The sequence below is a fragment of the Lissotriton vulgaris genome, chromosome 5, assembly GCF_964263255.1.
Source record: "Lissotriton vulgaris chromosome 5, aLisVul1.2, whole genome shotgun sequence".
In the NCBI taxonomy this organism is placed as follows: Eukaryota; Metazoa; Chordata; class Amphibia; order Caudata; family Salamandridae; genus Lissotriton; species Lissotriton vulgaris.
The window spans coordinates 1,771,162,389-1,771,190,175 of record NC_141693.1 but is presented as its reverse complement, the minus strand read 5'-3'; the positions used below and the strand labels follow the sequence as shown (position 1 = coordinate 1,771,190,175).

The 27,787-nt window shown below is 51.9% G+C and overlaps 1 protein-coding gene across 2 annotated transcripts in view; it reads right to left on the bottom strand.

Moving 5' to 3' along the window:
- AARSD1 (alanyl-tRNA synthetase domain containing 1) overlaps positions 1-27,787 on the bottom strand; it is a 213,974-nt gene that overhangs the window by 94,714 nt on the left and 91,473 nt on the right. For both annotated transcript variants that reach the window (XM_086924063.1, XM_086924064.1), the window contains exons 7-8: positions 16,889-17,019; positions 15,951-16,017 (exon numbers count right to left, since the gene is read on the bottom strand). In XM_086924063.1, coding sequence (XP_086780189.1) covers positions 15,951-16,017; positions 16,889-17,019 — 198 coding nt within the window. The remainder of the gene's footprint in view (positions 1-15,950; positions 16,018-16,888; positions 17,020-27,787) is intronic.

The following is a 27,787-nucleotide window of genomic DNA, read 5'->3' as shown; positions in this document are numbered from 1 at the left end:
GTCGGTGGAGCTGTGTGGTTGTTGCATCAGTGAAGCTGTGTGGTGGGTACATCGGTGGAGCTGTGTCAGTGGAGCTGTGTGGTGGTTGCATCAGTGGAGCTGTGTGGTGGGTGCATCGGTGGAGCTGTGTCGGTGGAGCTGTGTGGTGGGTGCATCGGTGGAGCTGGGTGCCTCGGTGGAGCTGTGTGGTGGGTGCCTCGGTGGAGCTGTGTGGTGGGTGCATCGGTGGAGCTGTATGGTGGGTGCCTCGGTGGAGCTGTGTGGTGGGTGCATCTGTGGAGCTGTGTGGTGGGTGCCTCAGTGGAGCTGTGTGGTGGGTGCACCGGTGGAGCTGTGTGGTGGGTGCATTGGTGGAGCCGTGTTGGTGGAGCTGTGTGGTGGCTGCATCGCTGGAGCTGTGTGGTGGGTGCATCGGTGAAGCTGTGCCGTGGATGCATCGGTGGAGCTGTGTGGTGGGTGCATTGGTGGAGCTGTGTGGTGGGTGCATCGGTGGAGTTGTGTGGTGGGTGCCTCAGTGGAGCTCTGTGGTGGGTGCATCGGTGAAGCTGTGTGGTGAGTGCATCGGTGGAGCTTAGTGGGTGCATTGGTGGAGCTGTGTGGTGGGTGCATTGGTGGAGCTGTGTGGTGGGTGCATTGGTGGAGCTTAGTTGGAGCATCGGTGGAGCTATGTGGTGGGTGCATCGGTGGTGGTGGGTGCATCAGTGGAGCTGTGTGGTGGGTGCATCAGTGGAGCTGTGTGGTGGGTGCATCGGTGGAGCTGGGTGGTAGGTGCATCTGTGGAGCTGTGTGGTGGGTGCATCTGTGGAGCTGTGTGGTGGGTGCATCTGTGGAGCTGTGTGGTGGGGGCATCGGTGGAGCTGTGTGGTCGGTGCCTCGGAGGAGCTGTGTGGTGGGTGCATCGGTGGAGCTTTGTGGTGCGTGCATCGGTGGAGCTGTGTGGTGGGTGGATCGGTGGAGCTGTGTTGGTGGAGCTGTGTGGTGGGTGCATCGGTGGAGCTGTGTGGTGGGTGCATCTGTGGAGCTGTGTGGTGGGGGCATCGGTGGAGCTGTGTGGTCGGTGCCTCGGAGGAGCTGTGTGGTGGGTGCATCGGTGGAGCTTTGTGGTGCGTGCATCGGTGGAGCTGTGTGGTGGGTGCATCGGTGGAGCTGTGTGGTGGGTGCATCAGTGGAGCTGTGTGGCGGGTGCCTCGGTGGAGCTGTGTGGTGGGTGCATCGGTGGGGCTGTGCGGTGGGTGCATCGGTGGAGCTGTGTGATGGGTGCTTCGGTGGAGCTGTGTGGTGGGTGCATCTGTGGAGCTGTGTGGTGGGTACCTCTGTGGAGCTGTGTGGAGGGTGCCTCTGTGGAGCTGTGTGGTGGGTGCATCTGTTGAGATGTGTGGTGGGTGCCTCGGTGGATCTGTGTGGTGGGTGCATAGGTGGAGCTGTGTGGTGGGTGCATCGGTGGAGCTGTGTGGTAGGTGCCTCGGTGGAGCTGTGTGGTGGGTGCCTCGGTGGAGCTGTGTGGTGGGTGCATCGGTGGAGCTGTGTGGTGGGGGCATCTGTGGAGCTCTGTGGTGGGTGTATCGGTGGAGCTGTGTCGGTGGAGATGTGTGGTGGTTGCATCAGTGGAGCTGTGTGGTGGGTGCATCGGTGGAGTTGTGTCGGTGGAGCTGTGTGGTGGGTGCATTGGTGGAGCTGGGTGGTGGGTGCCTCGGTGGAGCTGTGTGGTGGGTGCCTGGTGGAGCTGTGTGGTGGGTGCATCGGTGGAGCTGTGTGGTGGGTGCATCGGTGGAGCTGTGTGGTGGGTGCATCGGTGGAGCTGTGTGGTGGGGGCATCGGTGGAGCTGTGTGGTGGGGGCATCGGTGGAGCTGTGTGGTGGGTGCATCGGTGGAGCTGTGTTGGTGGAGCTGTGTGGTGGCTGCATCGCTGGAGCTGTGTGGTGGGTGCATCGGTGAAGCTGTGCCGTGGGTGCATCGGTGGAGCTTTGTGGTGGGTGCATCAGTGGAGCTGTGTAGGTGGAGCTGTGTGATGGGTGCATCGGTGGAGCTGTGTGGTGGGTGCATTGGTGGAGCTGTGTGGTGGGTGCATCGGTGGAGCTGTGTGGTGGGTGCCTCAGTGGCGCTCTGTGGTGGGTGCATCGGTGAAGCTGTGTGGTGAGTGCATCAGTGGAGCTTAGTGGGTGCATTGGTGGAGCTGTGTGGTGGGTGCATTGGTGGAGCTGTGTGGTGGGTGCATTGGTTGAGCTTAGTTGGAGCATCGGTGGAGCTGTCTGGTGGGTGCATCTGTGGAGCTGGGTGGTGGGTGCATCAGTGGACCTGTGTGGTGGGTGCATCAGTGGAGCTGGGTGGTGGGTGCATCGGTGGAGCTGGGTGGTGGGTGCATTGGTGGAGCTGGGTGGTAGGTGCATCTGTGGAGCTGTATGGTGGGTGCATCTGTGGAGCTGTGTGGTGGGTGCATCTGTGGAGCTGTGTGGTGGGGGCATCGGTGGAGCTGTGTGGTGGGTGCCTCGGAGGAGCTGTGTGGTGGGTGCATCGGTGGAGCTGTGTGGTGCGTGCATCGGTGGAGCTGTGTGGTGGGTGGATCGGTGGAGCTGTGTCGGTGGAGCTGTGTGGTGGGTGCATCGGTGGAGCTGTGAGGTGGGTGCATCGGTGGAGCTGTGTCGGTGGAGCTGTGTGGTGGTTGCATCAGTGGAGCTGTGTGGTGGGTGCATCGGTGGAGTTGTGTCGGTGGAGCTGTGTGGTGGGTGCATTGGTGGAGCTGGGTGGTGGGTGCCTCGGTGGAGCTGTGTGGTGGGTGCCTCGGTGGAGCTGTGTGGTGGGTGCATCGGTGGAGCTGTGTGGTGGGTGCATCGGTGGAGCTGTGTGGTGGGGGCATCTGTGGAGCTGTGTGGTGGGGGCATCTGTGGAGCTGTATGGTGGGGGCATCTGTGGAGCTGTGTGGTGGGTGCATCTGTGGAGCTGTGTGGTGGGTGTATAGGTGGAGCTGTGTGGTCGGTGCATCGGTGGAGCTGTGTGGTGGGTGCATTGGTGGAGCTGTATGGTGGGTGCCTCGGTGGAGCTGTGTGGTGGGTGCATTGGTGGAGCTGTGTGGTGGGTGCACCGGTGGAGCTGTGTGGTGGGTGCATCGCTGGAGCTGTGTGGTGGGTGCATTGGTGGAGCTGTATCGGTGGAGCTGTGTGGTGGCTGCATCGCTGGAGCTGTGTGGTGGGTGCATCGGTGAAGCTGTGTGGTGGGTGCATCGGTGGAGCTGTGTGGTGGGTGCCTCAGTGGAGCTGTGTGGTGGGTGCCTTGGTGGAGCTGTGTGGTGGGTGCATCGGTGGAGCTGTGTGGTGGGTGCATCGGTGGAGCTGGGTGGTGGGTGCCTCTGTGGAGCTGTGTGGTGGGTGCATCTGTTGAGCTGTGTGGTGGGTGCCTCGGTGGAGCTGTGTGGTGGGTGCATAGGTGGATCTGTGTGGTGGGTGCATCGGTGGAGCTGTGTGGTGGGTGCCTCGGTGGAGCTGTGTGGTGGGTGCATCGGTGGAGCTGTGTGGTGGGGGCATCTGTGGAGCTCTGTGGTGGGTGTATCGGTGGAGCTGTGTCGGTGGAGATGTGTGGTGGTTGCATCAGTGGAGCTGTGTGGTGGGTGCATCGGTGGAGTTGTGTCGGTGGAGCTGTGTGGTGGGTGCATTGGTGGAGCTGGGTGGTGGGTGCCTCGGTGGAGCTGTGTGGTGGGTGCCTGGTGGAGCTGTGTGGTGGGTGCATCGGTGGAGCTGTGTGGTGGGTGCATCGGTGGAGCTGTGTGGTGGGTGCATCGGTGGAGCTGTGTGGTGGGTGCATTGGTGGAGCTGTGTCGGTGGAGCTGTGCGATGGGTGCATCGGTGGAGCTGTGTGGTGGGTGCCTCGGTGCAGCTGTGTCTTGGGTGCATCAGTGGAGCTGTGTGGTGGGGTCATCGTGGAGCTCTGTGGTGGGTGGATCGGTGGAGCTGTGTGGTGGTTGCATCAGTGGAGCTGTGTGGTGGGTGCATCGGTGGAGCTGTGTCGGTGGAGCTGTGTGGTGGTTGCATCAGTGGAGCTGTGTGGTGGGTGCATCGGTGGAGCTGTGTCGGTGGAGCTGTGTGGTGGGTGCATCAGTGGAGCTGAGAGGTGGGTGCATCGGTAGAGCGGGGTGGTGGGTGCATCTGTGGAGCTGTGTGGTGGGTGCATCTGTGGAGCTGTGTGGTGGGTGCATTGGTGGAGCTGGGTGGTGGGTGCATCTGTGGAGCTGTGTGGTGGGTGCATCTGTGGAGCTGTGTGGTGGGTGCCTCGGTGGAGCTGTGTGGTGGGTGCATCCGTGGAGCTGTGTGGTGGGTGCATCCGTGGAACTGTGTGGTGGGTGCATAAGTGGAGCTGTGTCGGTGGAGCTGTGTGGTGGGTGCATCCGTGGAGCTGTGTGGTGGGTGCATCCGTGGAGCAGTGTCGGTGGAGCTGTGTGGTGGCTGCGTCGCTGGAGCTGTGTGGTGGCTGCGTCGCTGGAGCTGTGTCGGTGGAGCTGTGTGGTGGTTGCATCAGTGGAGCTGTGTGGTGGGTTCATCGGTGGAGCTGTGTGGTGGTTGCATCAGTGGAGCTGTGTGGTGGGTGCATTGGTGGAGCTGTGTCGGTGGAGCTGTGTGGTGGGTGCATCGGTGGAGCTGGGTGGCGGGTGCCTCGGCGGAGCTGTGTGGTGGGTGCCTCAGTGGAGCTGTGTGGTGGGTGCATAGGTGGAGCTGTGTGCTGGGTGCATTGGTGGAGCTGTGTGGTGGGGGCATCTGTGGAGCTGTGTGGTGGGTGCATCTGTGGAGCTGTGTGGTGGGTGCATCTGTGGAGCTGTGTGGAGGGTGCATCGGTGGAGCAGTATGGTGGGTGCATCGGTGGAGCTGTGTGGTGGGTGCATCGGTGGAGCTGTATGGTGGGTGCCTCGGTGGAGCTGTGTGGTGGGTGCATCGGTGGAGCTGTGTGGTGGGTTCCTTGGTGGAGGTGTGTGGTGGGTGCATCGGTGGAGCTGTGTGGTGGGTGCATTGGTGGAGCTGTGTCGGTGGAGCTGTGCGATGGGTGCATCGGTGGAGCTGTGTGGTGGGTGCATCGGTGGAGCTGTGTGGTGAGTGCTTCAGTGGAGCTGTGTGGTGGGTGCATCGGTGGAGCTGGGTGGCGGGTGCCTCGGCGGAGCTGTGTGGTGGGTGCCTCAGTGGAGCTGTGTGGTGGGTGCATAGGTGGAGCTGTGTGCTGGGTGCATTGGTGGAGCTGTGTGGTGGGGGCATCTGTGGAGCTGTGTGGTGGGTGCATCTGTGGAGCTGTGTGGTGGGTGCCTCTGTGGAGCTGTGTGGTGGGTGCCTCTGTTGAGCTGTGTGGTGGGTGCCTCGGTGGAGCTGTGTGGTGGGTGCATAGGTGGAGCTGTGTGGTGGGTGCATCGGTGGAGCTGTGTGGTAGGTGCCTCGGTGGAGCTCTGTGGTGGGTGCATCTGTGGTGGGTGCATCGGTGGAGCTGTGTGGTGGTTGCATCAGTGGAGCTGTGTGGTGGGCGCATCGGTGGAGCTGTGTCGGTGGAGCTGTGTGGTGGTTGCATCAGTGGAGCTGTGTGGTGGGTGCATCGGTCGAGCTGTGTGGTGGGTGCATCGGATTGAGCTGTGTGGTGGGTGCATTGGTGGAGCTGTGTCGGTGGAGCTGTGCGATGGGTGCATCGGTGGAGCTGTGTGGTGGGTGCATCGGTGGAGCTGTGTGGTGAGTGCTTCAGTGGAGCTGTGTGGTGGGTGCATCGGTGGAGCTGGGTGGCGGGTGCCTCGGCGGAGCTGTGTGGTGGGTGCCTCAGTGGAGCTGTGTGGTGGGTGCATAGGTGGAGCTGTGTGCTGGGTGCATTGGTGGAGCTGTGTGGTGGGGGCATCTGTGGAGCTGTGTGGTGGGTGCATCTGTGGAGCTGTGTGGTGGGTGCCTCTGTGGAGCTGTGTGGTGGGTGCCTCTGTTGAGCTGTGTGGTGGGTGCCTCGGTGGAGCTGTGTGGTGGGTGCATAGGTGGAGCTGTGTGGTGGGTGCATCGGTGGAGCTGTGTGGTAGGTGCCTCGGTGGAGCTCTGTGGTGGGTGCATCTGTGGTGGGTGCATCGGTGGAGCTGTGTGGTGGTTGCATCAGTGGAGCTGTGTGGTGGGCGCATCGGTGGAGCTGTGTCGGTGGAGCTGTGTGGTGGTTGCATCAGTGGAGCTGTGTGGTGGGTGCATCGGTCGAGCTGTGTGGTGGGTGCATCGGTGTAGCTGTGTGGTGGGTGCATCAGTGGAGCTGTGTGGTGGGTGCATCGGTAGAGCTGGGTGGTGGGTGCATCGGTAGAGCTGGGTGGTGGGTGCATCGGTAGAGCTGGGTGGTGGGTGCATCTGTGGAGCTGTGTGGTGGGTGCATCGGTGGAGCTGGGAGGTGGGTGCATCTGTGGAGCTGTGTGGTGGGTGCATCGGTGGAGCTGTGTCGGTGGAGCTGTGTGGTGGGTGCATCCGTGGAGCTGTGTGGTGGGTGCATCGGTGGAGCAGTGTCGGTGGAGCTGTGTGGTGGCTGGGTCGTTGGAGCTGTGTGGTGGGTGCATCGGTGGAGCTGTGTGGTGGGTGCATCGGTGGAGCTGTGTGGTGGGTGCATCGGTGGTGCTGTGTGGTGGGTGCCTCGGTGGAGCTGTGTGGTGGGTGCAACGGTGGAGCTGTGTGGTGGGTGCATCGGTGGAGCTGTGTGGTGGGTGCATCGTTGGAGCTGTGTGGTTGGTGCATCGGTGGAGCTGTGTGGTGGGTGCTTCGGTGGAGCTGTGTGGTGGGTGCTTCGGTGGAGCTGTGTGGTGGGTGCATCTATGGAGCTGTGTGGTGGGTGCCTCTGTGGAGCTGTGTGGTGTGTGCATCTGTTGAGCTGTGTGGTGGGTGCCTCGGTGGAGCTGTGTGGTGGGTGCCTCGGTGGAGCTGTGTGGTGGGTGCATAGGTGGAGCTGTGTGGTGGGTGCATCGGTGGAGCTGTGTGGTAGGTACCTCGGTGGAGCTGTGTGGTGGGTGCATCGGTGGAGCTGTGTGGTGGGGGCATCGGTGGAGCTCTGTGGTGGGTGTTTTGGAAAAAGGGGACCCCTACCTACTACTGTTACACTTGCTATACATAGGGAAAAAATCAGTTTAGAGAAGGTCTATAGCCAAGTGACACAATTAACAAGTAATTTTCTGATTATATAAAGTTCATAGTTAACATGACCCAGATATAAAGTCCAACTGTATGTAAAAACATCAAGCATTAGATCTTTAAGATTTGATTTTATTGGTATATAATATGTATATTCATTATTTTTTTGAAGGTGCAGATATTTATATTTTTTTCCTCTTTTTTTCTTTGTTCTTCTGTTTTGTTTTCTTTTCTTATGATTATTTTTTGATAAAACAACATACAATTAAAATCACATTAGAAAAAGTACAAAATCAATAGACATGAAACTATATAAATTGTTGAAGGCAAAGCGGTAGATGACACACATTAGAAAAAGTACATAATCAATAGACATGAAACTATATAAATTGTTGAAGGCAAAGCGGTAGATGACGCTAAGCTCTGTGGTGGGTGCATCGGTGGAGCTGTGTCGGTGGAGCTGTGTGGTGGTTGCATCAGTCGAGCTGTGTGGTGGGTGCATCGGTGGAGCTGCGTCGGTGGAGCTGTGTGGTGGTTGCCTCGGTGGAGCTGTTTGGTGGGTGCATCGGTGGAGCTGTGTGTTGGGTGCATCGGTGGAACTGTGTGGTGGGTGCATCGGTGGAACTGTGTGGTGGGTGCATCGGTGGAGCTGTGTGGTGGGTGCATCGGTGGAGCTGTGTGGTGGGTGTAAAAGAGATCAATTAAATTCAACTAAAACCCATATATAGCAGAAGAGGAGAAAGCTCTAGTAACGGGATTCAGGATGAATGTATTCCTTTGAAGCAAATCGCCAGCATGTGAAAGGTGTAAAATAGCAATCAGCATAAAACGAAAATGCCAGCAAAAGACTTTATAAAATTCTGTGTGGCCCTGATAAAATAATTAGAGCGTTTAATTATATCATGACCAACAACGGTTTTTGTTTCAAGAGCAGCGTGCGAGATGGTTAGGCTGCAATATAAACAAGCCCTCGGCATTGCTGTGGTGGGAAGGGGGGGCGGGGAGAGGCAAGAAGGGAAGAATAGGGGCCGGGAGCAGCAGCCTTTGATGTGCCGGCCGGCCGGCCGTGCAGTGAATAATTAGGGGAGGAGAAATGCCGGCTGGGGGAAGCTTGAGATGCCTGAGGAGGCTGGTGGCTTTGATGTGCACCCGCTCTCGGGCACTGCAACAAATCGCCGAGATGGTTAAGCTCTGTTTAAGCCACAATATAGCTCGCCAGCTATGCGCAAGCGCATCAGCAGGCGAGCCCTAAAAAAATGGCAGTGAGTCAGCTAGTGAACTTAAAGATATCCACAATCTTCTGGCTGACGGCATATTTAATCTTCACACTATTTTTAGGTCGAGCTTGGGCAGCAAATACGCTGCTCTGCGAGGCATGCTGTATTCAGATAGGGATTTGAAGCTCCGTCCACTCTCCGCCCATATTTTTTATTGGCTTGTGTAATTGTCCACTGTAAACTGTGGCTGTTCATTGGTCAAAAGGGTTAGTAGTCCCTCCTTAGTACCGCCTAGTCTCATTTTGTAATCTCCCATGGTGACGCCTCCTGTTACATGTGTTGTTACTCAGTAGACTTTAACACCTTCCGTGCTCTTGACGAGCTATAATAATAATAATAAAGACATTTATAAAGCGCATGGTTACGCCATCTCGGCGTGTCCCCGCGCTGATGTGAGAGGAAGGAACAGAGCGTCTTGGCTAGAGGTCACTACATGCTGCCTGAGAAAAGATAAATCTTTCTGAACTTGATCTCAGAGTTTTCCAGCCTAAGACTTCGCGGGAGCTTATTCCAGTGCTGGGCGGCTCGGACTCTAAAGGAACGCCCCCCCATCCTGGCCTTCTTTACCTTAGGAATCACTAGTAGCCCGGTGCCAGTAGACCTCAGAGGCCTCCTAGGCACATATCTGGTGATCAAGTCGCTTAGATAAGATGGGCTAGCATTGTTAAGAATTCGATGACAAGTACATAGTGTCTTTAACATGACTCTATCCTTCACTGGCAACCAGTGCAATGCGTTAAGGGCTTCTTTTGAAGCCGCCCTCCTAGGCTTATTAAGGACCAGCCGCGCTGCGGCATTCTGCATGACCTGTAGTCGACCAATACTCTTATCCGTGGCCTCAGCTCGTCATGAGGCTCGGTGGCGCTGTGCTCATGATGAGCTGACCTCGTCATGACCCGCGCGGCTCTCACACGTGGGGAACATTCCTCTGCTGTGCTGAGCGTGCTGCGAAAACGGGCGTGGTCATGACAAGCTCAGCTCGTCATGAGCACAGCGTTACCGTGCAGCGTGATGAGCCGAGCTCGTCACAAGCACTGTGGCACTGCACGCACCCCTCCTTCCCCCAGCGCCAATAACATCCTCTGAGCACAATTTTCTCCAATAGCTTTTACCTGCCAGCACTCTACGCCCCTCTATCCTATTCTGCACCTCAGTACTCTACGCCACTGCTCTCTACGCCACTCAACTCTGCGCCACTGCACTCTACACCACACTGCACTCTACAACAGTTTACTCTGCAATACTTCACTCTCTGCCACTCTACTTTATGCCACTCTCCACCACTGAACTCTACGCCACGGCATTCTACTCCAATTCACTCTACGCCAATCCACACAAATCTACTCTGCACCTCAGAATTTTACGACACTTCACTCTGGTCTGAAATAATCTACTGTGCCACTGTAATCTATGCTACTCTATTGCTCTCTGTGCCACTCCACACATGCAAAAAATTGAAGCTGCAAAGAATTTGGTAAAATAACTTTTTCAAACCATAAATTAACTAACCTCCATCCCCAGCAATAATTTAGTAGCAAGTAGCCAATCGTTTTGTAACAATTTAGCTAAATTCTTTTAAAACAAAGCGGAAGGGTTCTAGACCAGGTTCTCCTTTAATGACATCTTCTCTGGAGGGAATTAACCCCTTCTCCACCCATCCGAAGACTGATAACTTCCTGGAATTCATGGATCTTACAACTGAGCAGGTAACACTACTGATCAAATCCAGTAATGTCACAGGACCCTTGCCCACCATTGGTTGCCAAACTAGTACCAGATATTATTGCTTTTAATCTCACAGTCATCTTCAATCGAATGTTCAAGACGGTTTACTTCACGACCCAATGGAAGGTAGCGACATTACTCACTCATATAAAAAAAAACGAAACCCCACTGACCCTAATAGATATCGGCCAATATCGTGTCTGCTACTACTTGCTAAGAAAGTGGAGAAGACCATGAACTAACAACTAGCGGCCTTCATTCAAAATAATGACCTCCTGGACTCCACTCAGTTTGGATTCAGAAGCGGCCAGAGCACCAAGACGGCCTTGATCATGGCAACTGAAAAGATTAGAGTAGCACTAGACCGGGGCAGGGGCGGGAGAGCGGCCTTTATCCCACTTGATCTATTGGCAGCATTCAATAGGGTGAACCATGAGCTACTGATTTGTCGTCTCCACAACATTGAAATCGGAGGGGCAGCACTGGCCCTCCTAAGATACTTTCTTTTTGGACGAGAACAATGAGTAGCACTTAATGAATTCATATCTGAACCATTATCACTACCTTGCAGGGTCCCTTAGGGATACTCGCTGAGCCCCACGTTATTAAACATGTATGTTACAACTTTGGCTGATCTGATCAGATCGTTTGGATTTTTGCTCATGTCTTACACGACAACACGCAGATCATTGTCTCTTTGTTCAACAGTGAGCAGGACACAGGCATCAGATTCCATGACTGCATGTGTGCAGTGAGTGCCTGGATGGCTAACAATTGCCTGAAATTAAACACTGGGAAAACAGAGGTCATATTGTTTGGAAACCAGATTTCAATTTGGTCTCCATCATGGTGGCCACAAGAGTTGGGTACTTTTGCAACTCCTGTCTCGAAAGCCCGAAATCTAGGAGTGCTAGTAGATCGATAAAATTTAGTGCCCAGGTTAAAGCGGTCCCGTTCTCCTCCTTCCCCATGCTCAGGACAATATAAAAGATCCTTCCCTACATCCAGCGGCGATCCATGCAGGTAAGCGCAGTGGGGGTGTGCGGGGAGGCGGCAGAATTGGGGAAATGATGTAAATAAATAATTACTATTCCGTTGTCTGCCGACAACCCTTTCACCGCGCTTAACTGCACGGACTGCTGCTGCCTACATCACTCCTGACCTACAGAAAACAGTAGTCACATCCTTGGTTCTTTCAAAAATAGTCTACTGCAATGGCCTATACACAAACATCCAACAGCAATACGTGAACAAACTGCAAACCTCGCAAAATGCAGTGGCCAAAATGTAAATCCGCCTCCAATGCAATTTAAAAATTGCACTTGCTACTAGTCAGGCAAAGAATTGTCTTTGACCGCTCAACCCTCCACAGGGCTTGGTCGCCCCACTCACTGCTGCCGCTCCTGCATGCCTTGCCGCCTCCTGCCTGCAGATTCCTTCGCTCGCTGCCCGCTGCTCCTGGGACTTCCCGCTGCCCGCTGCTTCTTGGATTTCCCGCCGCTGCCTTCCTGCGGCCCCGCCCCCCTGTGCTTCCATTCGCCGCCCGCTCCCGCCACCCAGCTGCTCCTCCCTCCCGGCTGCTTACTTAAGGGGACCGTAGGGGACCTCAGAGTGTGACTGCTCAGCCCTCCACAGGGCTTGGTCGCCACGCTCACTGCTGCCGCTCCTGCCTGCCTTGCCGCCTCCTGCCTGCAGATTCCTTCGCTCGCTGCCCGCTGCTCCTGGGACTTCCCGCTGCTTCTTGGATTTCCCGCCGCTGCCTCCCTGCGGCCCCGCCCCCCTGTGTTTCCATTCGCCGACCCGCTCCCGCCACCCAGCTGCTCCTCCCTCCCGGCTCCTTACTTATGATGTCCCCAGAGCGACCGCGCAGCGGACGCGCGCAGCGGGAGCACCGATTGAGCGCCGAAGGTAAGCCCGTCTGCGCCCGTCCGTGCCTAGACCGCGCTCAGCGCCAGAACCCCTGGCCCCCGCAGAGACCACCCCACCCGCCGGACCTACGACGCCGCCACCCTCAACGCACTCAACACCGGCCGTACCCCCGGGTGCTACCGAGCCACCCCGAGACGCACCCACGGACCCTTCACCTGCCAGTCCCGCAAGTTCTCCTGCATCCGGACCTGCACCGCACCCACCAAGCCGACCCCCAGCAGCAACCACCTCAAGTGCATCCTGCTCAACACCCGCTCCGTCCACAGACACACCGTGGAGCTCTGGAACCTCCTCGACTCGACATCCCCAGACGTCGCCTTCCTCACGGAAACATGGACGAACGCCTCTTCAGCGCCCGACATCGCCATCGCCATCCCGGCCGGATACAAGATCACCCGGAGGGACCGCGTCAACCAGACGGGAGGAGGCATCGCCATCGTCCACAAGAACACCATCCGCATCACGACCAACTCCGACGACAACCTCACAGCCGCCGAACACCTGCACTTCCAGATCCACACCGACCCCAAGACCACCCTCAGAGGCACCCTCATCTACAGACCCCCGGGACCACGCAAACAATTCAGCGAAGACATCGCCGACTTCATCAGCCTGCACTCCCTCCCCTCCGCTGACTACATCCTCCTCGGGGACCTCAACTTCCACCTGGAGAACAACAACGACCGCAACACCACCACCCTGATGGACAACCTCGCCAACCTCGGACTCAAGCAGCTGGTGACCACCCCCACCCACTACGCCGGCCACACGCTCGAACCAGTCTTCTCCTCCAGCAAGGACATCTCCTTCAGCCACGCCACCGGACTCCAGTGGCCGGACCACAGCTGCATCCACTTAGGCTTCAGAAGGACCACGATCCACCACCACCAGCAACAGGTTCCCCGCAGAAGCTGGAACAAGATCACAGCCGACCAGCTCGCCGCATCCCTGAACAAGAACCCTCCCGCCAGCTCAGCGAACCCCAACCATGCTGCCGACAACCTCACGAGGTGGATCAGCAACTGCGCAGACGACCTCGCACCACTGAGGACCCCTCCCAGCAGACTCAGCAGCAAGAAAGCATCCTGGTTCACCGACGAAATCAAGAGCTCCAAGAAGAACTGCCGAGCCCTCGAGAAAGCCTGGCGCAGAGACCCGACTCCAGACAACATGACCACCCTCAAGCTCGCCACTTGAAAACACCACCAACTGATCCATACCACCAAGAAAACCACATTCAAGGAACGACTGGACAACAACGCCCACAACAGCAAGGAACTCTTCAACATCGTTAAAGAGCTCTCCAACCCCAGCGCCGGAAACAACCACATCACCCCATCGCAAGACCTCTGCAACTCGCTCGCCTCGTTCTTCCACAGCAAGATCGCAGACATACACAACAGCTTCAGCACACAGCCGACGCACCCTACGACCGCACCAGCGCCCCCCACCACCATCCTCCGCGCCTGGACCCCGATCAACACCGAAGACACCATCCGCACGATGAACTCCATCCACTCCGGATCTCCAACCGACCCCTGCCCTCACTAAGTCTTCAACAAGGCCGACTCAGTCATCGCACCCCATCTACGGGACACCATCAACACCTCCTTCGACACCGCAACCTTCCCGGAGAGCTGGAGGCACGCCGAACTCAGTGCCCTCCTGATGAAACCAGCAGCAGACCCCACCGATCTCAAAAACCACCGCCCCATCTCTCTCCTCCCGTTTCCGGGCAAAGTCATCGAGAAGACCGTCAACAGACAGCTGACCGCCTTCCTCGAGACGAACAGATCCCTCGACCACTCGCAGTCCGGATTCCGAGCCAAACACAGCACCGAGACCGCCCTCATCGCAGCCACTGATGACATCCGAGCCCTGCTCGACTACGGGGAAACAGCGGCCCTCATCCTCCTGGACCTCTCCGCGGCGTGCAACACTGTCTGCCACCGCACCCTTGTACAGTGCCTCAGCAACGTCGGAATCAAAGAGAAGGCACTGGAATGGATCATCTCCTTCCTCGCCGGAAGGACACAGAGAGTCCGCCTCCCCCCGTTCAGATCAGAAGCCACCGAAGTCAGCTGCGGCGTACCACAAGGATCATCACTCAGCCCCACGCTGTTCAACATCTACATGAGCCCCCTCGCGGCCATCGCACGCCAACACAACCTCAACATCCTCTCCTACGCAGACGACACCCAGCTGATCCTCTCCCTCACCAACGACCCAGCCACCGCCAGAACCAACCTACACGAAGGGATGAAAGACGTAGCCGAGTGGATGATGAACAGGCGCCTGAAACTGAACTCAGATAAGACGGAAGTCCTCATCCTGGAATCTTCGCCCTCCGCCTGGGATGACTCCTGGTGGCCCCCTGCCCTTGGCAGCGCACCCAAACCAACGGACCACGCACGCAACCTGGGCTTCATCCTGGACTCCTCCCTCTCGATGACCAGACAAGTCAACACCGTCTCCTCGTCATGCTTCAACATCCTACGCATGCTACGGAAGATCTTCCGGTGGATCCCCACCGAAACCAGGAAGACGGTCACCCAGGCCCTCGTCACCAGCTGACTGGACTACGGCAACTCCCTCTACGCCGGTACCACCGCAAAACTCCAGAATAGACTCCAGCGTATTCAGAACGCCTCAGCACGACTCATCCTGGACATCCCCCGACACAGCCACATCTCCGCACACCTAAGAAACCTGCACTGGCTCCCCGTCAACAAGAGAATCACGTTCCGACTCCTCACCCACGCACACAAAGCTCTCCACAACCAAGGCCCAAGATACCTCAACGACCGCCTGAACTTCTACACTCCCACCAGCCAGCTTCGATCGACCAGCCACGCCCTCGCTGCCGTCCCCCGCATCCGAAGAGCCACAACGGGAGGAAGATCCTTCTCCTACCTGGCCGCCAAGACGTGTAACTCCCTCCCCACCCACCTCCGCCTGACCCAAGACCACCTCGCCTTCAGGAAGCAACTCAAGACCTGGCTGTTCGAGCAGTAGAGGATCCCCCCAAGCGCCTTGAGACCCTCCGGGTGAGTAGCGCGCTATACAAATGCTTTGATTGATTGATTGATTGATTGATCTTTAAGGCCCTCTCCGTTGCCTACAAAGCTCTGCATGAGTTAATACCAGGTTATCTGAAAAACAGCATCAAATATGGTACTAACCAGAAAGGACTTTAAGGACCTCCGGGACCAAAACCGCAACAGTCCCGGTCCAAACGTTCCTCTTGGGGAGGAAGAAGCTTTGTGATTTGCGCATCCAGAACTTGGAATACCTTACCCTTGCATATCAAATTTATGAATAATCTGTTCTCTTTCAGGAAAGCTTTAAAAACATGGTTATTTGAGTGTCAGTGAGCTTCTTTCTCAATGGGTTCAGTAGAGATAGCGCCAAGACACCTCCGGGTATTCATGCGCCTTAGAAATAAATTAACATTACTAACATTTGTATCTTCAAATCCCATATTTGAATGTGCTTATCAAGCATGCAGTGACCGCCTTTCAAAATAAGCAAATCTTTGAAATGGCAGTGTTGCAGTTCAATACATAAAATGTGCAAGATTCCTATTCTGCAGCCGCCTCTCTGTAATTGCTATTCAAGGGGCACTCTCGAGAGTTAAGCCTGGAAAAAGCAACCTTGGGCAAACACGTGTCGGCTGCCAAAGAAATTATGAAACGTAAGAAATAAATTAAATGAAATAAATTAACATTTGGAATAGAATTACAAATTGTGTGTCCTTGTTTTTTTTACAAATTGTGTTGACTCTCAAAGCTCATGGGGGCAGATTAGAGCCAAGTGAAAGCGTGTGTTCTGTCAATAATGGACCATTAGGTTATACATTTCGTTCTAACATTCGGTTCAGACATCTCCTAATTAAATTGTGGACCAAACAGAGACCACTTACCTTCTGAAGGAGCTTTGTGGATTTCTGCAGTTTATCAACAGCTTCAACATGTTCTTCTGGGCCGGTTCTGAAATGGAAATATATATCTTAAAGAATACAAAGGTCCTGCAAAAGAGAGTAGTAGTAAATCGCGAATGAAGGTTCTCTTCTGCCAATAGACTTGAAAATAGTAATATACTCCAGTCACCAAAGACATTGGCCTTGTGTTCTGAGCAGCTACAATTTAAAACTATCAAACTCTTCCTAAAACAAAATACAGAAAAGATTTTAATTATTTAACATTGTAGACCGTGTCAAAGTCTTCATAACTTCGTAACTATGAGTTCTGATTGACGCTTTATGAGGATCATTATTTTACTCTTATCAGTTTCCTGTTTCGTCATGTCACTGTTTCCTCAGGACTTAATTAACTAAATTATAAGGTAAGCAATTGGAATAAGTTTCATAAATACTTAAAAAATAAGCCCACCACACACGAGCTTGGTAGGAATGAGGACTGCTTGGGAGAATATTTTTCGTACTGGTAAATCTAAACATGTATGAAGGAATTTGCAAAAATGTACTTCACACCAGTCATAACCAGACAGAAATAGCAAGTTGTAAGTTCTTGACAACTGAAACAAGGATGGAATGGTTTATGAAAAAAATAACAGGTGGAAAGGGTTTTATGCAAAAGTAATGTCTTCTTAACATAATCCGATGCACACGCCTTTCAGAAACTTTCAAAAGCTAGTGCAAATTCCACTGTTAGTGGCTCTCGCCTAATCTACTGAGAAATATTCAACAGGGATGCACCACCAGTCTTCTATGAATTGCATTTGATCCCGTTACTAGGACACTGACTGTATGTCACTGAATACATTTAAGGATTTTTTTCAAAAGATGATAAATTTCAGTTACAGATTACATAGAGTTTTAAAGAAATGTCAGTGGCGTACTTGAGAAGAGAAGTTAGTGCCTTTTCTGTGGCATGGCTGCGCCCCACGTAGTTCAGCACTCGGTTTCCTGCCAGGAATGTCAGGTTGGTTTTGTTCTTTTTACCTTTCTCAGTACCGAGGAGTTTAATAACCTGAAACAAGACGACAGGGTAACTGCAGTCGCGAGCAAAGCATGTTCCCACCAAAGTGTGTGGGTTTTAAAGATTCATGATACACTTTTAGGCAAGGACAATAACTTGGTCATTCAATGTAAAACAACACAGCAAGCTTACAGGAGTCTACACAGGTTCCAAGAGTCCAGTACACAGTTTCCTTTGCTAGGTATGAAACGAAAAAGGACCAAGAGGCCATCAGAAATGCATAGAGACACACAAGTTATCAAATCCCAAAAAGCCAAGATTTATTCAAGTTACCAGGCAAGTATGCTCTCAGGTGCTTTTTTCCAATTTAATTAAAAAGAATAGCTGACCAATCCCAGACCGTGGGCACGCGTCGGGTCCATTGATAAAAGTCAAGCATCACAATGTGGTAGCCTTAAAATATTTGCTGTATATTTAAGTCAATTAAGCACCTACGATTATTACAATTATCTGTGGTCAGATAGTTTAAACTCTAATGGGAACACAGCAGTTGTTTAAACACTTGTAAAAAAGGAGCACAAATATTTCTTTCCAGTTGTTTTTAGGTATTGCCATGCATTGCAATGCAATGCATTACTTATACATAAAGAGGGCTTTAGGTCATCCACTTGCTCGTGATTGGATTGCTTCATTATCTATCCCACTACCCTAATCTTGATTCAATGTCTTTTTCCCTATTCTTGTTTTTATCTCATTCAGGAGCATTTCGATCACAGTCTTTTGATTTGCTGGTGTATTCTTCATCTGCTGGCGTCAGATCTTGCATGGCACTGTATTTAATTGACTATTTATTTTATTGTCCTCTCTCTGCTAGCAACTCTTTCTCTCTCTCGAATACCCTTTGCCACCCTGTCTTTTAACCCACCTCCGAGCAACGACCTTTTGCCCCCTAGCTAACTTTTCGCACCAGTCCATATTATCAGCAAAAATGTATCTTAAAATGTTTTTTGGGTCACTCCAATATAGCCGCATAGGCATGCATGTAGGGCGTATTCAAATTATTTTTGTTTTATTTTACCAAATCCCATTCAAAGACAGCCACCACAAATGCGCACTCATCTATCTGGTCATCTTTGACGTGGATTTAAAAAAAAGCCATTTGAAATACCTCTACAGATGAAGTATAGGAAGCCATCTTTGAACTTGGTTTCTTAAAATATTACAAAATGCTTTAATAGATCGCTGCAGTGAATGCTTATGCCTCCACGGGGACTATCTTTGAGTGTATTTTGTAACATTTAACCAAATCCTATCCAAAGATGACCATTGAAAATAAATGAACATTCACAGCGGCTATCTAGAATAAAAAACAAGCATTGGCATAGCTAATAGGTCTCGCTTTTGGGACCTTATATGTATTTAGTTATGCAGCACAATATCCTTTTTGCAACAACATCAACTGTTGCATGGCTAAACACTTACAAGGTCCCCAAGGCGAGACCTATTGGCTATGGTATAAAAAAATACTGGCAGTGAAACTATCTCCCGTTATTATATCCTTCATAAGAATTAGAGAACGATCTGCCCCACCTCAGCTATTCCCACCTACCACCATATGTGAGTAAAAGTAAGACACAGTATACATTACAATGGGAAGAAACAACAGTAAAATACCTCAGAATTCAAATAAACCATGACTCAAGAGTGACTATTTGAAGTAACTATGGAGTACTGAATGACATATTAACTGTGTTAGTCAGTGAGTGTATACAATGAACCTTATTCGTGGAGGACGAGCTCTCATGAAGATGGCATGAAGATGGCAATCTTTTGCCCCCTGCCTGCTATACCTAGACAATAATATCCCGACCCGCCTCACGCTATGTTTTTTAAACAAATAAAATCACTATTTAATTGCTTGGCATGGGTAGGCAAACAACCACAAATCGAATGGGAAACACACAGCATAGCAGTACCAGATGTAGAACACTGTTACTATTGTGCACAGGCGCAACATGCACACTTGAAGCTGTGCTATGGCAAAACCAACAGGGTCTACCTAGAGAACCAAATGCAATACAATGCACTAAATGGGCTTGCAAAAACTAGGCGCGCATTGGAAACGTCCTTTTTTATTCACTGGTCGTTCCCTTTCACGAGATTCCATTGTTCCCTATTATCCTTCGAGCCCAAAGCTATAACGCAACTGCCTGAATGAAAACTACAAAAAATGGGAGACCTATTTTAAGAAGTCATATTTATGTATCTAAAAGATGTTAAGAGACAATCTACTAGGAGCAGCTAGGGTTGAAAGACTTGGGCAGATCTATGACCAACAAAGTTCAGTTGCTCCCACATGGGAGAGGTTTCACTCAACAGCAGACACCACCTAACACATCTTAAATTCCTTTGCAGAATATGTTATACAGCAGAAAGCCTACATCCTATGGATCTCACAGATAATTCTGAATGTGGCAGGTGCAAAACAAATACAAATTTCTTACACGCAGCAATGTTGTGTGTAACAATTCTAATACGTTGGTCAGAATTGTTCCAAGAGCTACCTAAAATGGTAGACAACCCTCTGAAAACATCACTTTAACAGATTTGTTAAAAAAAAATCCTCCCAGCATTCGCTAATTTACAGTGCTAATGTTATTGCCAGTAAAAAGAGAAGTAGGAATTGGATAGGGAAGACCTCTCCTCCCCAACAACAGGCAAGTGGGCGAATGATCATATTCACTGCAACTCAGAACTATGTGCAATACTACACTTACCACTGGAAGACCGAGGTATATTGGGGGACCATTAAGTACAGATGTATGAATGAATGAATATGAGACTTTTAGAGCGCGGACTTGGCCCAAGGGCATCAAGGGGCTAGCACCGATAACATACAGGATAAACCGATTCCTACTCAAACCCGACTTTCAGGGAACAACCATGTCTTCAGGGCTTTACGAAAGATAGAGTGTACTCGTTGCCCCGAGAGAGAGTCCGGGAGAGAGTTCCAAACATTCGCGGCTACAAATGAAAAGGCCCTTCCGCCCCCTCTCATCTTTTTAACCCTAGGGACAACAAGGAGATTCTTTTTTGCTGACCTCAGGTTTCTGGAGGGCACATACTGTTGAAAAATGGTCTTTATGCCTGAAGGGCCCAGGCCATAGTATGCATTATGAGTGAGGCAAATAGTTTTAAACACAATTCTACGGTCCACAGGGAGCCAGTGCAACGACCTAAGGGAGGGTGAGACCGAATGATGTTTGGGAATGTCCATTATATATTACATAAGTAAATAGAGATATTGCCCGTTCATTCAAAATCTATTGACTTAAGACTATTAAACAGTGATTATACAGGTGCTGAGACAAAGCTGAGCTAAGAAATAGTAGCAGATACGCAAAAGAGAACAGATTGGTGAAAACATGATAATAAATACCTAATGTAACCTGCTAAATTGCTAATATGGACAATGGGTCAAAAGTGGGACTCATTAATGGTTTCATGTCAGACAGGAAGTGGGTGGCAAAAAGAGATGTGTGGTGGGAGTACTGGGAGTACATGGCGTTGTACAGTACTTGGTTTTCTCTTTACTTTTTAATTTATGCATAATTTCAGACTATCCTGTAAGTTTTGTACAAAATGATAACATAAATAAATATTTAAAAAATACACAATACATATAAATAAATGCTCCATGTAGCCTTACTCTGATCCATTACCCTAAAGTTAAGTACAGTACAGCGGAGTGAAAGTCTAGCAAATCGGAAAATACCCCAAATACCTGCCTTAATCTGAACGATAGAAAACAACAGAGAGTTTTGCATGTTTATCTTGGCGTGATAACATTCTGTAATTGCCCAGGATCCCTGGAAAGAAGCTGTAACATTATGCATGTTAATGCACAATACGCCTTTTAGCGCATGACCACTATTTCAGAAGCCTTATGATGTCGGGTCCTAGTGTGCATAAATCATTTTTTACGCTCTGTAGGATGTAATCATATTCTTATGTGTTGACACTGCATGTTAGTGGATGTTAGGTTTTTCTGAAATGTGTCCTCAGGGTATTCTTGAGGTGTTAGGGCCAGTGGTGCGGTATTTAGGTGGTGCCTTCATTTATTAATGTGCATTAAGAAACAATGTCCTGACAGGTAAGAATATGTAGGCAATTAATTATGCATGCATACAGCATTACTCATGAAGAAAGAAGGAGAGCACTCGTTGTTTTTTAAAAAATAGGTTAATCATCTTATATTATATCACAAGTTCATGGTCAGAAAATATACAGTTAGATGCAGCACTGCATAAAATGAATTAGTGACAACCATATAATACTTGGTGCATAAAAAAGTGTCTGTGGTAAAAGTGGCGACGCAAGTGCAGAAGTGAACAGCGTGGACGGCGTACTGTGAACAAGGTGCAGGTAATTTACAGTGAGTGGCTCAAAAATTGTGACAATGTGATATCAAAGTTTGTAAGAGTTCTTTCAATTTGATGTAGAGCCACAAAGAAGGAGTATGCCTGTTAGTAAGCTGTTAGGTCGACGGCGTTTCGATCCATATTAGTTTGGATCATCATCAGGACTTGGTTGTCTAGATCGAGGCGTGCTGAGTCAGTTCCGTTGTGTAGATAATTAATTAGGATAATGTAGAAGCCTCTGTGATTAATTCAGGGGCAGCCTGGCGTATATTTTCGGGCAGCCGGGCAAGAAGTCATCTGGAACCTGCATACGGGCACTATGCTCCACGGCCGTCTGTGATCAGTCGCACCAGGTGTTCTAAAGACTATAAAGATTATATGACCTTGAACATGGAAATTAAGTCCGCTCACTCCTCATAGGATTTATTGAGCGCCAGACTTCACATGTATTTATTTGCTAAAAGCCGTCAGCACTATTTTACCACTGTGTGACTTTTTTCCAAAGTGTAAATAACTCTAACTTCGACAGCCCGTGCGATAGTAAACACAAAATAAACACATACAGGTGGCAGTCCATTAGTGTCGTGATTGCCTTGGCTGGGAGTCTCAACTCACCCTCCCCAGTGACAGGCCCCTCCTGACAGACCATCTTCATTGGCGGCACCGTCGGTGACCGCCGCCATCCTTGTGAAGCATCAAAGGAGGGCAGCGAAAGGGTGAGGTACGAGGACTGACACACACACTGGCACGAGCTGAGACTTAATGGGCTTGCGCACTCGGCAAGAGGAGGAAGCGCCTGGAGACACCTGACCGTCCACGCGCAGGCAGCGCGCCTCACTGCACGGTGAAAGTGAAAAGATTGAGGGGGTGGGATAAGGGCTGTGATAGGAAGGCTTTGAGCAGGCGTCGGATACAGCAAAGTAATCAGCATGAAACTGGGACACTGAGCATGAAAGGCAATTCGGCAATATAACCTCAAACAAATGTAATGTTTTATTTGACTTGCAAAACTGTTTCGAGACAATAGGTAATGTACATGCCTGTTGATCATAACTCTTGAGATAACGGCGTAACTTCTGGGTCAGCAGCAGACAGATCATCTTATTGAAGAACCCTACATTCTGATCTTTATCAAAGGTAAATTTAAAAAGGTATATTGTTTCTACTGTACATTGAGGAAGGCAGTGCGCGGTGAAAGCCTTATTACCTCACACAAGGGAGAGACTCGTCTGACTTATCTTGCCACTTTACACTATTGACCTGTGTAATAGAAAATGAAAAAAGACCAAAGTGAGGTGGAAGTTACGGTCATGGGGTGTTAAAGCTGACTGCAGCACAAACCCTACAATCCAAAAGTGTGCTAGTTTAACTTCTAACCCTCCTCTGGTGTGTGAAAGGTGCCTATGAGATGTGAATGAAATAATGAGTGAACATGTTGATGAGTGTGTATGATTCCCTCGGTAAACTAATGACGCGACAACAGAATCCACTACGAAAGTGCGCAAACCTGACTGGGGGTTGTGTGGACATAACACAAGTGACTTTAGGACTAGGCTGAGCCAAGGTGTGCGAGCAGCCTCGGGGCAGTGGTGCGCCGTTTCCAAAGGGAACACAAAGAGAGACTAAAGACAGCCAGGAGCAGCGGGCAGGGCGGGCGGGCAGCAAGTGTGGCCTGGGCAGGGTGGGGCAGGCATAGGCAAAGCCAGAAGCAGTGTGCAGCCAGGGGGAGGGGCGTGGTATGCAGGGAGGAGCCGGCCAATGGTGGCTGTGTTATCTTGTCGGCCGTAGGGGTTTTAAAAGAGAACGAGGGGCTAAAATGCATGATTAAATTGCAATGCTTCGGATGCGTCAACTGCTCATAATAGTAGCCTTTGTCCATCACAAGTAGGTATTCGAAGCTTCCCACATATATCTGGTTTAACCGTTTCAGCAGAAATCCACTACGAAAGTGCGCAAAGCTGACTGGGGGTTGTGTGGACATAACACAGTGACTTTAGGACTAGACTGTGCCAAGGCGTGTGAGCAGCCTTCTGGCAGTGGTGCGCCGTTTCCAAAGGGAACACAAAGAGAGACAAAGGACAGCCGGGAGCGGCAGGCAGGGTGGGCGGGCAGCAAGCAGGGCCCGGGCAGGGTGGGGCAGGCACAGGCAAAGCCAGGAGCAGTGTGCAGGGAGGAGCCGGCCAATGGTGGCTGTGTTGTCTTGTCGGCTGTATGGGTTAAAAGAGGACAATGAGGGGCGCAGGGTCCATCTAAACAAGCATTGGCTGCGCAGCCCTGAAAGTGACGCGGCAGCAAAAGTGTTCTCATGTTTAATGAGTAAAAGGGGGCGGGCGGGTAGAGTTAATGAGCCATGCCGAACAGATGGCGGCTTCGCGCATGCATGCGCGCGTGAACGCAAGCGCTACACCGTGTGGCAGCACTTTTAAAAGCCCTAACTAAATGTGTCGCAGAGCAGTGCATGCGATGGCTCAGGCGAGACGTAAAAAACATTGGCAATAGGTTTTACAGCCAAGACCTCTTAGCATTGCTGTAGGAGAGTAGGGTCTGCAATCCTATGATCACCCGGACTTTTTGCTTTTGTTTCACTGGTTTACGACTTTCTCGGGCTATGGGCCTGCTAATCAGACCCACAGCCTAGCTGTTCTCTCTCTAAATTGATGCGTGTACCTTAGGTGCATTACCCAATTGGAACTGGGCCACCCTGTCAGACCCTGTAACTCAGGACATCGGGCCTACCAGGGGCTGAAGCATGTATTATACCACCCCTGGATGGCCACCTAAATCTGACACAACTGGCTGTGCGACAGCTGGGGCAACGTGGCGTACTCGCTCGTTGCTTTAGGTATAGTATCCCTATATCTAACCGTACAATGGACACCCGAGTTCCTATCAGTCACTCCTATGGCAGGCCTTGACAATCCTGAAGGCAGAGTGCTTGGAATCGTGTGAATTGGGCTCTGGCACGAGCCGAGCCCGGTTGCAGCTTGCGGAACCAAGACCCAATGGCTGTTCCATGATAACCCGTATCATATCGGTAACTTCGGTATAGCGTTATCAAGACATGTCGAGTAAGGTGTCATACGAATCGGGATGCTGCCCCCTCACCAATTCTGGCGACGAGGTTGGCATTCCGCCATTCTAGAGGGACACGACATGTACGTAACTGTGAACCCCGGTTAAAGTTAACTGAAGCCTCAGCTCCACAAAATGGACGCTACCACCACAGACACGAGTCTGACCTCCTGCTGCTGGGAGTCCTTCCAGCGAGGAGAGCTTGGACAAAGGGTTTCCTGTCAAGGGCGGTGTTCGCAACGTCCCAGACAGGGTTTGTGTATTCTGGGTAGGTAGGGCTTTGCGAGAAGGTGACTGCGGAGTGGCACCCCGGTGCTCACTACGCATCTGCCGGTCAGAACCAGTTCCAGGGGCGCCAGCCCCTGACCTGGGGAAAGTCCGGCAGGGGAGAGGGGTGTAACTACCCCCCTTCCTGGTCCCACCCTTAGGGCAGGACCTAGTCATGTACCCACCCCCTTTCTTTAGGATAAAGGCCGGAGCGGGGACCCTCCCAAATTAGATCATCTTTGAATCAAGAATACTTTCTACGAAAGGACTTCGAGACTCTTCTCAAGATTTCTCCCTTGTGACTAAGGAGTAGTCACCCTGCATCCGCAGGCACCATCTAAGAACTCTGCGGTTTGCTGCAAGTCCTTCCTCAGGAATCCGACGGCCCAGCTCGACGAGAACCGGCTTCCCTGGCACCTCTGACCTCTACCCACGTCATCAGCTCAGCTGTGATCTGTGGGTGCGACGAGACCTCGAGGGACCGGCCATCATCAAAACCTGCACGCTTTCTTAATCAGCACGACCATCGAAGCAATCCTCTGGTGAGTGCTCTGGGGTCCGAGAAGCCCCGACCCTGAGCAGCTCCAGCACCGAAGCGCAGTCTCCCAGCATCTCCACGATCTGCGTGGGGCCCTTCTGCTCGCTGCTCAGCACGTTGTCTGGTCACTAGCCGCTGGCTTGTGCCCTTCTTTGACGACATCCGACAACCAACGCTGCTGGTCTGGTTGCTCCAGACTGGCCTTTGCTTCCATCTTTGAGAGAAGCACCCCGGACCCTCCTGGTCCACTCAAGACGCCATTTTAGGCCCACCACGTGGCCCTGAAATCTGCCAAGGCTTGTTGCCCCAATCCTGGGCCCAGCGACGCCGACATTATCAACCTTCGTGGGACAGCTCGCACCTCCATCCTGGTCGCCGACAACGCCTCCGGGTCCGTGAGACTGCAGAGCCTAGCGTCGCCCACTCACCTAGTCGAGGTGACGGCCATCCGGTGCCTTCCTGGTACCCTCTGACTACTGGCTAGTAGTACGAACTTGGTCCCCTCTGCTTTCAGGTATCAACGATCTCTGATCCAGGCTTGGATCTCTACGAACTATTCATCACTGGTCGCCGGCCAGCAACTCCTTTTCTTCCGGCTCCTGGCTCGTCAGCGAAGACCCCCGACGCCTGTAAGACTTGTGCAGCCGCAGCCCTCGTGGCTAGGTAACTTCGGCATTTCGGTGCCTGCATAGCCTCCTTACTCTAGGGTCCCGAGTCCCTCGCTTCCGACTTGCCTTATCGGGTCCGCCCGAGACCACTAAACTTTCCGTGCCCTCGGGCACTTGTTTTGATTGTGCACTTGAAGTATTTTCCTAAGAGTTTTGGTTTGTGCTTAGTACCCTGTCCTCATAAAGAGTCCAGGGCTGTTGTGATTCTTAATAAATATACTGTTTATTTTCATAACACTTGTGTGGTGTCCTTTCACTTGGGGTTCAAGGGGTATGTGATGGTATAACAGCTGGCTTAACACGCCCTCTAGAGTTTAGCCCGAAGACTGCTCGTATCCACGCTACTAGGATAGCTGGTCTAAGGTTGACTTACAACCATTCACCATAAGGGTCGTTTGGAACGATACATAGCGGTCGCTAGAATAGCGAACGCTGCATATCAAGCCAACTTCTCACATTGGTGAGCAGCGGTTGGGATTTGAGCTTGCTGTTGTTTTACCACGCGTATCCTAAGAACATCTTGTGAAAGATCACATAAGTACTAGGTACATATAACTTAGCTTAGAATACTCTGAGTTCTACTGAACCAGCTGTTGTAGCTCCTCAAGGCTTAGCACACCTTGGCTGCAACTCTTAGCAAGGGATCAGTAGGTAAACCCATAGTGTAGGTAGGTGCATCACTTACACCACACTAGAAGCAGCATGTCGGACAAAGGCGGAAACTCTGAGTCTCCCCTCGTGTCAGTCGACCTTCCACAGGTCACCTCCAGATATGCTGCGCTTAGCTTTCATGAGATGCAACAGATCTGTACGTCTCGAAAGATAAAGCAGGGTGCAAACCCTACCATTCCGTTTCTGATTGGTCTCTTGGAGACTTATGATGCCAAGAAGGCGGGTAACACCGACCCTTCTCATCCCGAAATGGAAATGCCTCCCCTCGAGGGAACCCGAGGTGACCCTGACCTTATCCATCTCTCAGCCGAGGGCGAAGAGGAGGACGAGGAACCAGAGACATCTGGGGACGAGGCAGACAAAGGTCCAGTCATAGTTAGTCAGCTAACTCAGGACAACTTAAGCCGGCACAAGATTGGTACTAGGAGACCCCTGGGGCCTCTCTCGGGCCAGCTTAACATTGGGAACGGACGAGCTAGGTCTCTGTCGAGAGGCTCTAACAGATCTGTTCGAACCATTGGCTCTCGAGGCTCTGCTCGAAGAGGGATGACATCACCTCAGAGAAGAGTGTACGAAGCAAAGGAGCGGGAAGTCAATCTGCGGATCGAAAGGGAAGAACTTGCCCTAGCCAAAGAGAGACTCGCCTTTGCTCGAGAGCAAGAGTTGAGTGGAACAATTCCCACAGGTGGCAGCATTCCCCCACGGGAACCCAGGAGTTTAGACACTAAGCACCTGAATAAGATAGTGCCCCCCTTTAAGCAAGGGGACGACATCCACAAATGGATTACTGCTTTGGAGCGGGCCTGCACTGTACAGTGCGTCCCCCAGAGTCAGTGGGCAGCTATCTTGTGGCTCTCCTTTGAAGGTAAAGGTAGAGATAAGCTCCTCACCACAAGGGTCGAGGACGCTAACAATTACCAGGTCCTGAAGAACACACTGATTGACGGGTTCGGCCTAACCACTGAGCAGTACAGGTTGCTGTTCAGGGATACCCAGAAAACTCAGTCTCAGGACTGGTCTGATTTCGTTGATTGTGCCCCTAAGGCTTTCGAGGGCTGGTTGCTGGGCAGTAAGGTTACTGATTACCAAGGATTGTATAATTTGATCATGCGAGAACAGATTTTAAACAATTGTCAGAACCAGTTGTTGCATCAGCACCTTGTCGACTCGGATCTGACCTC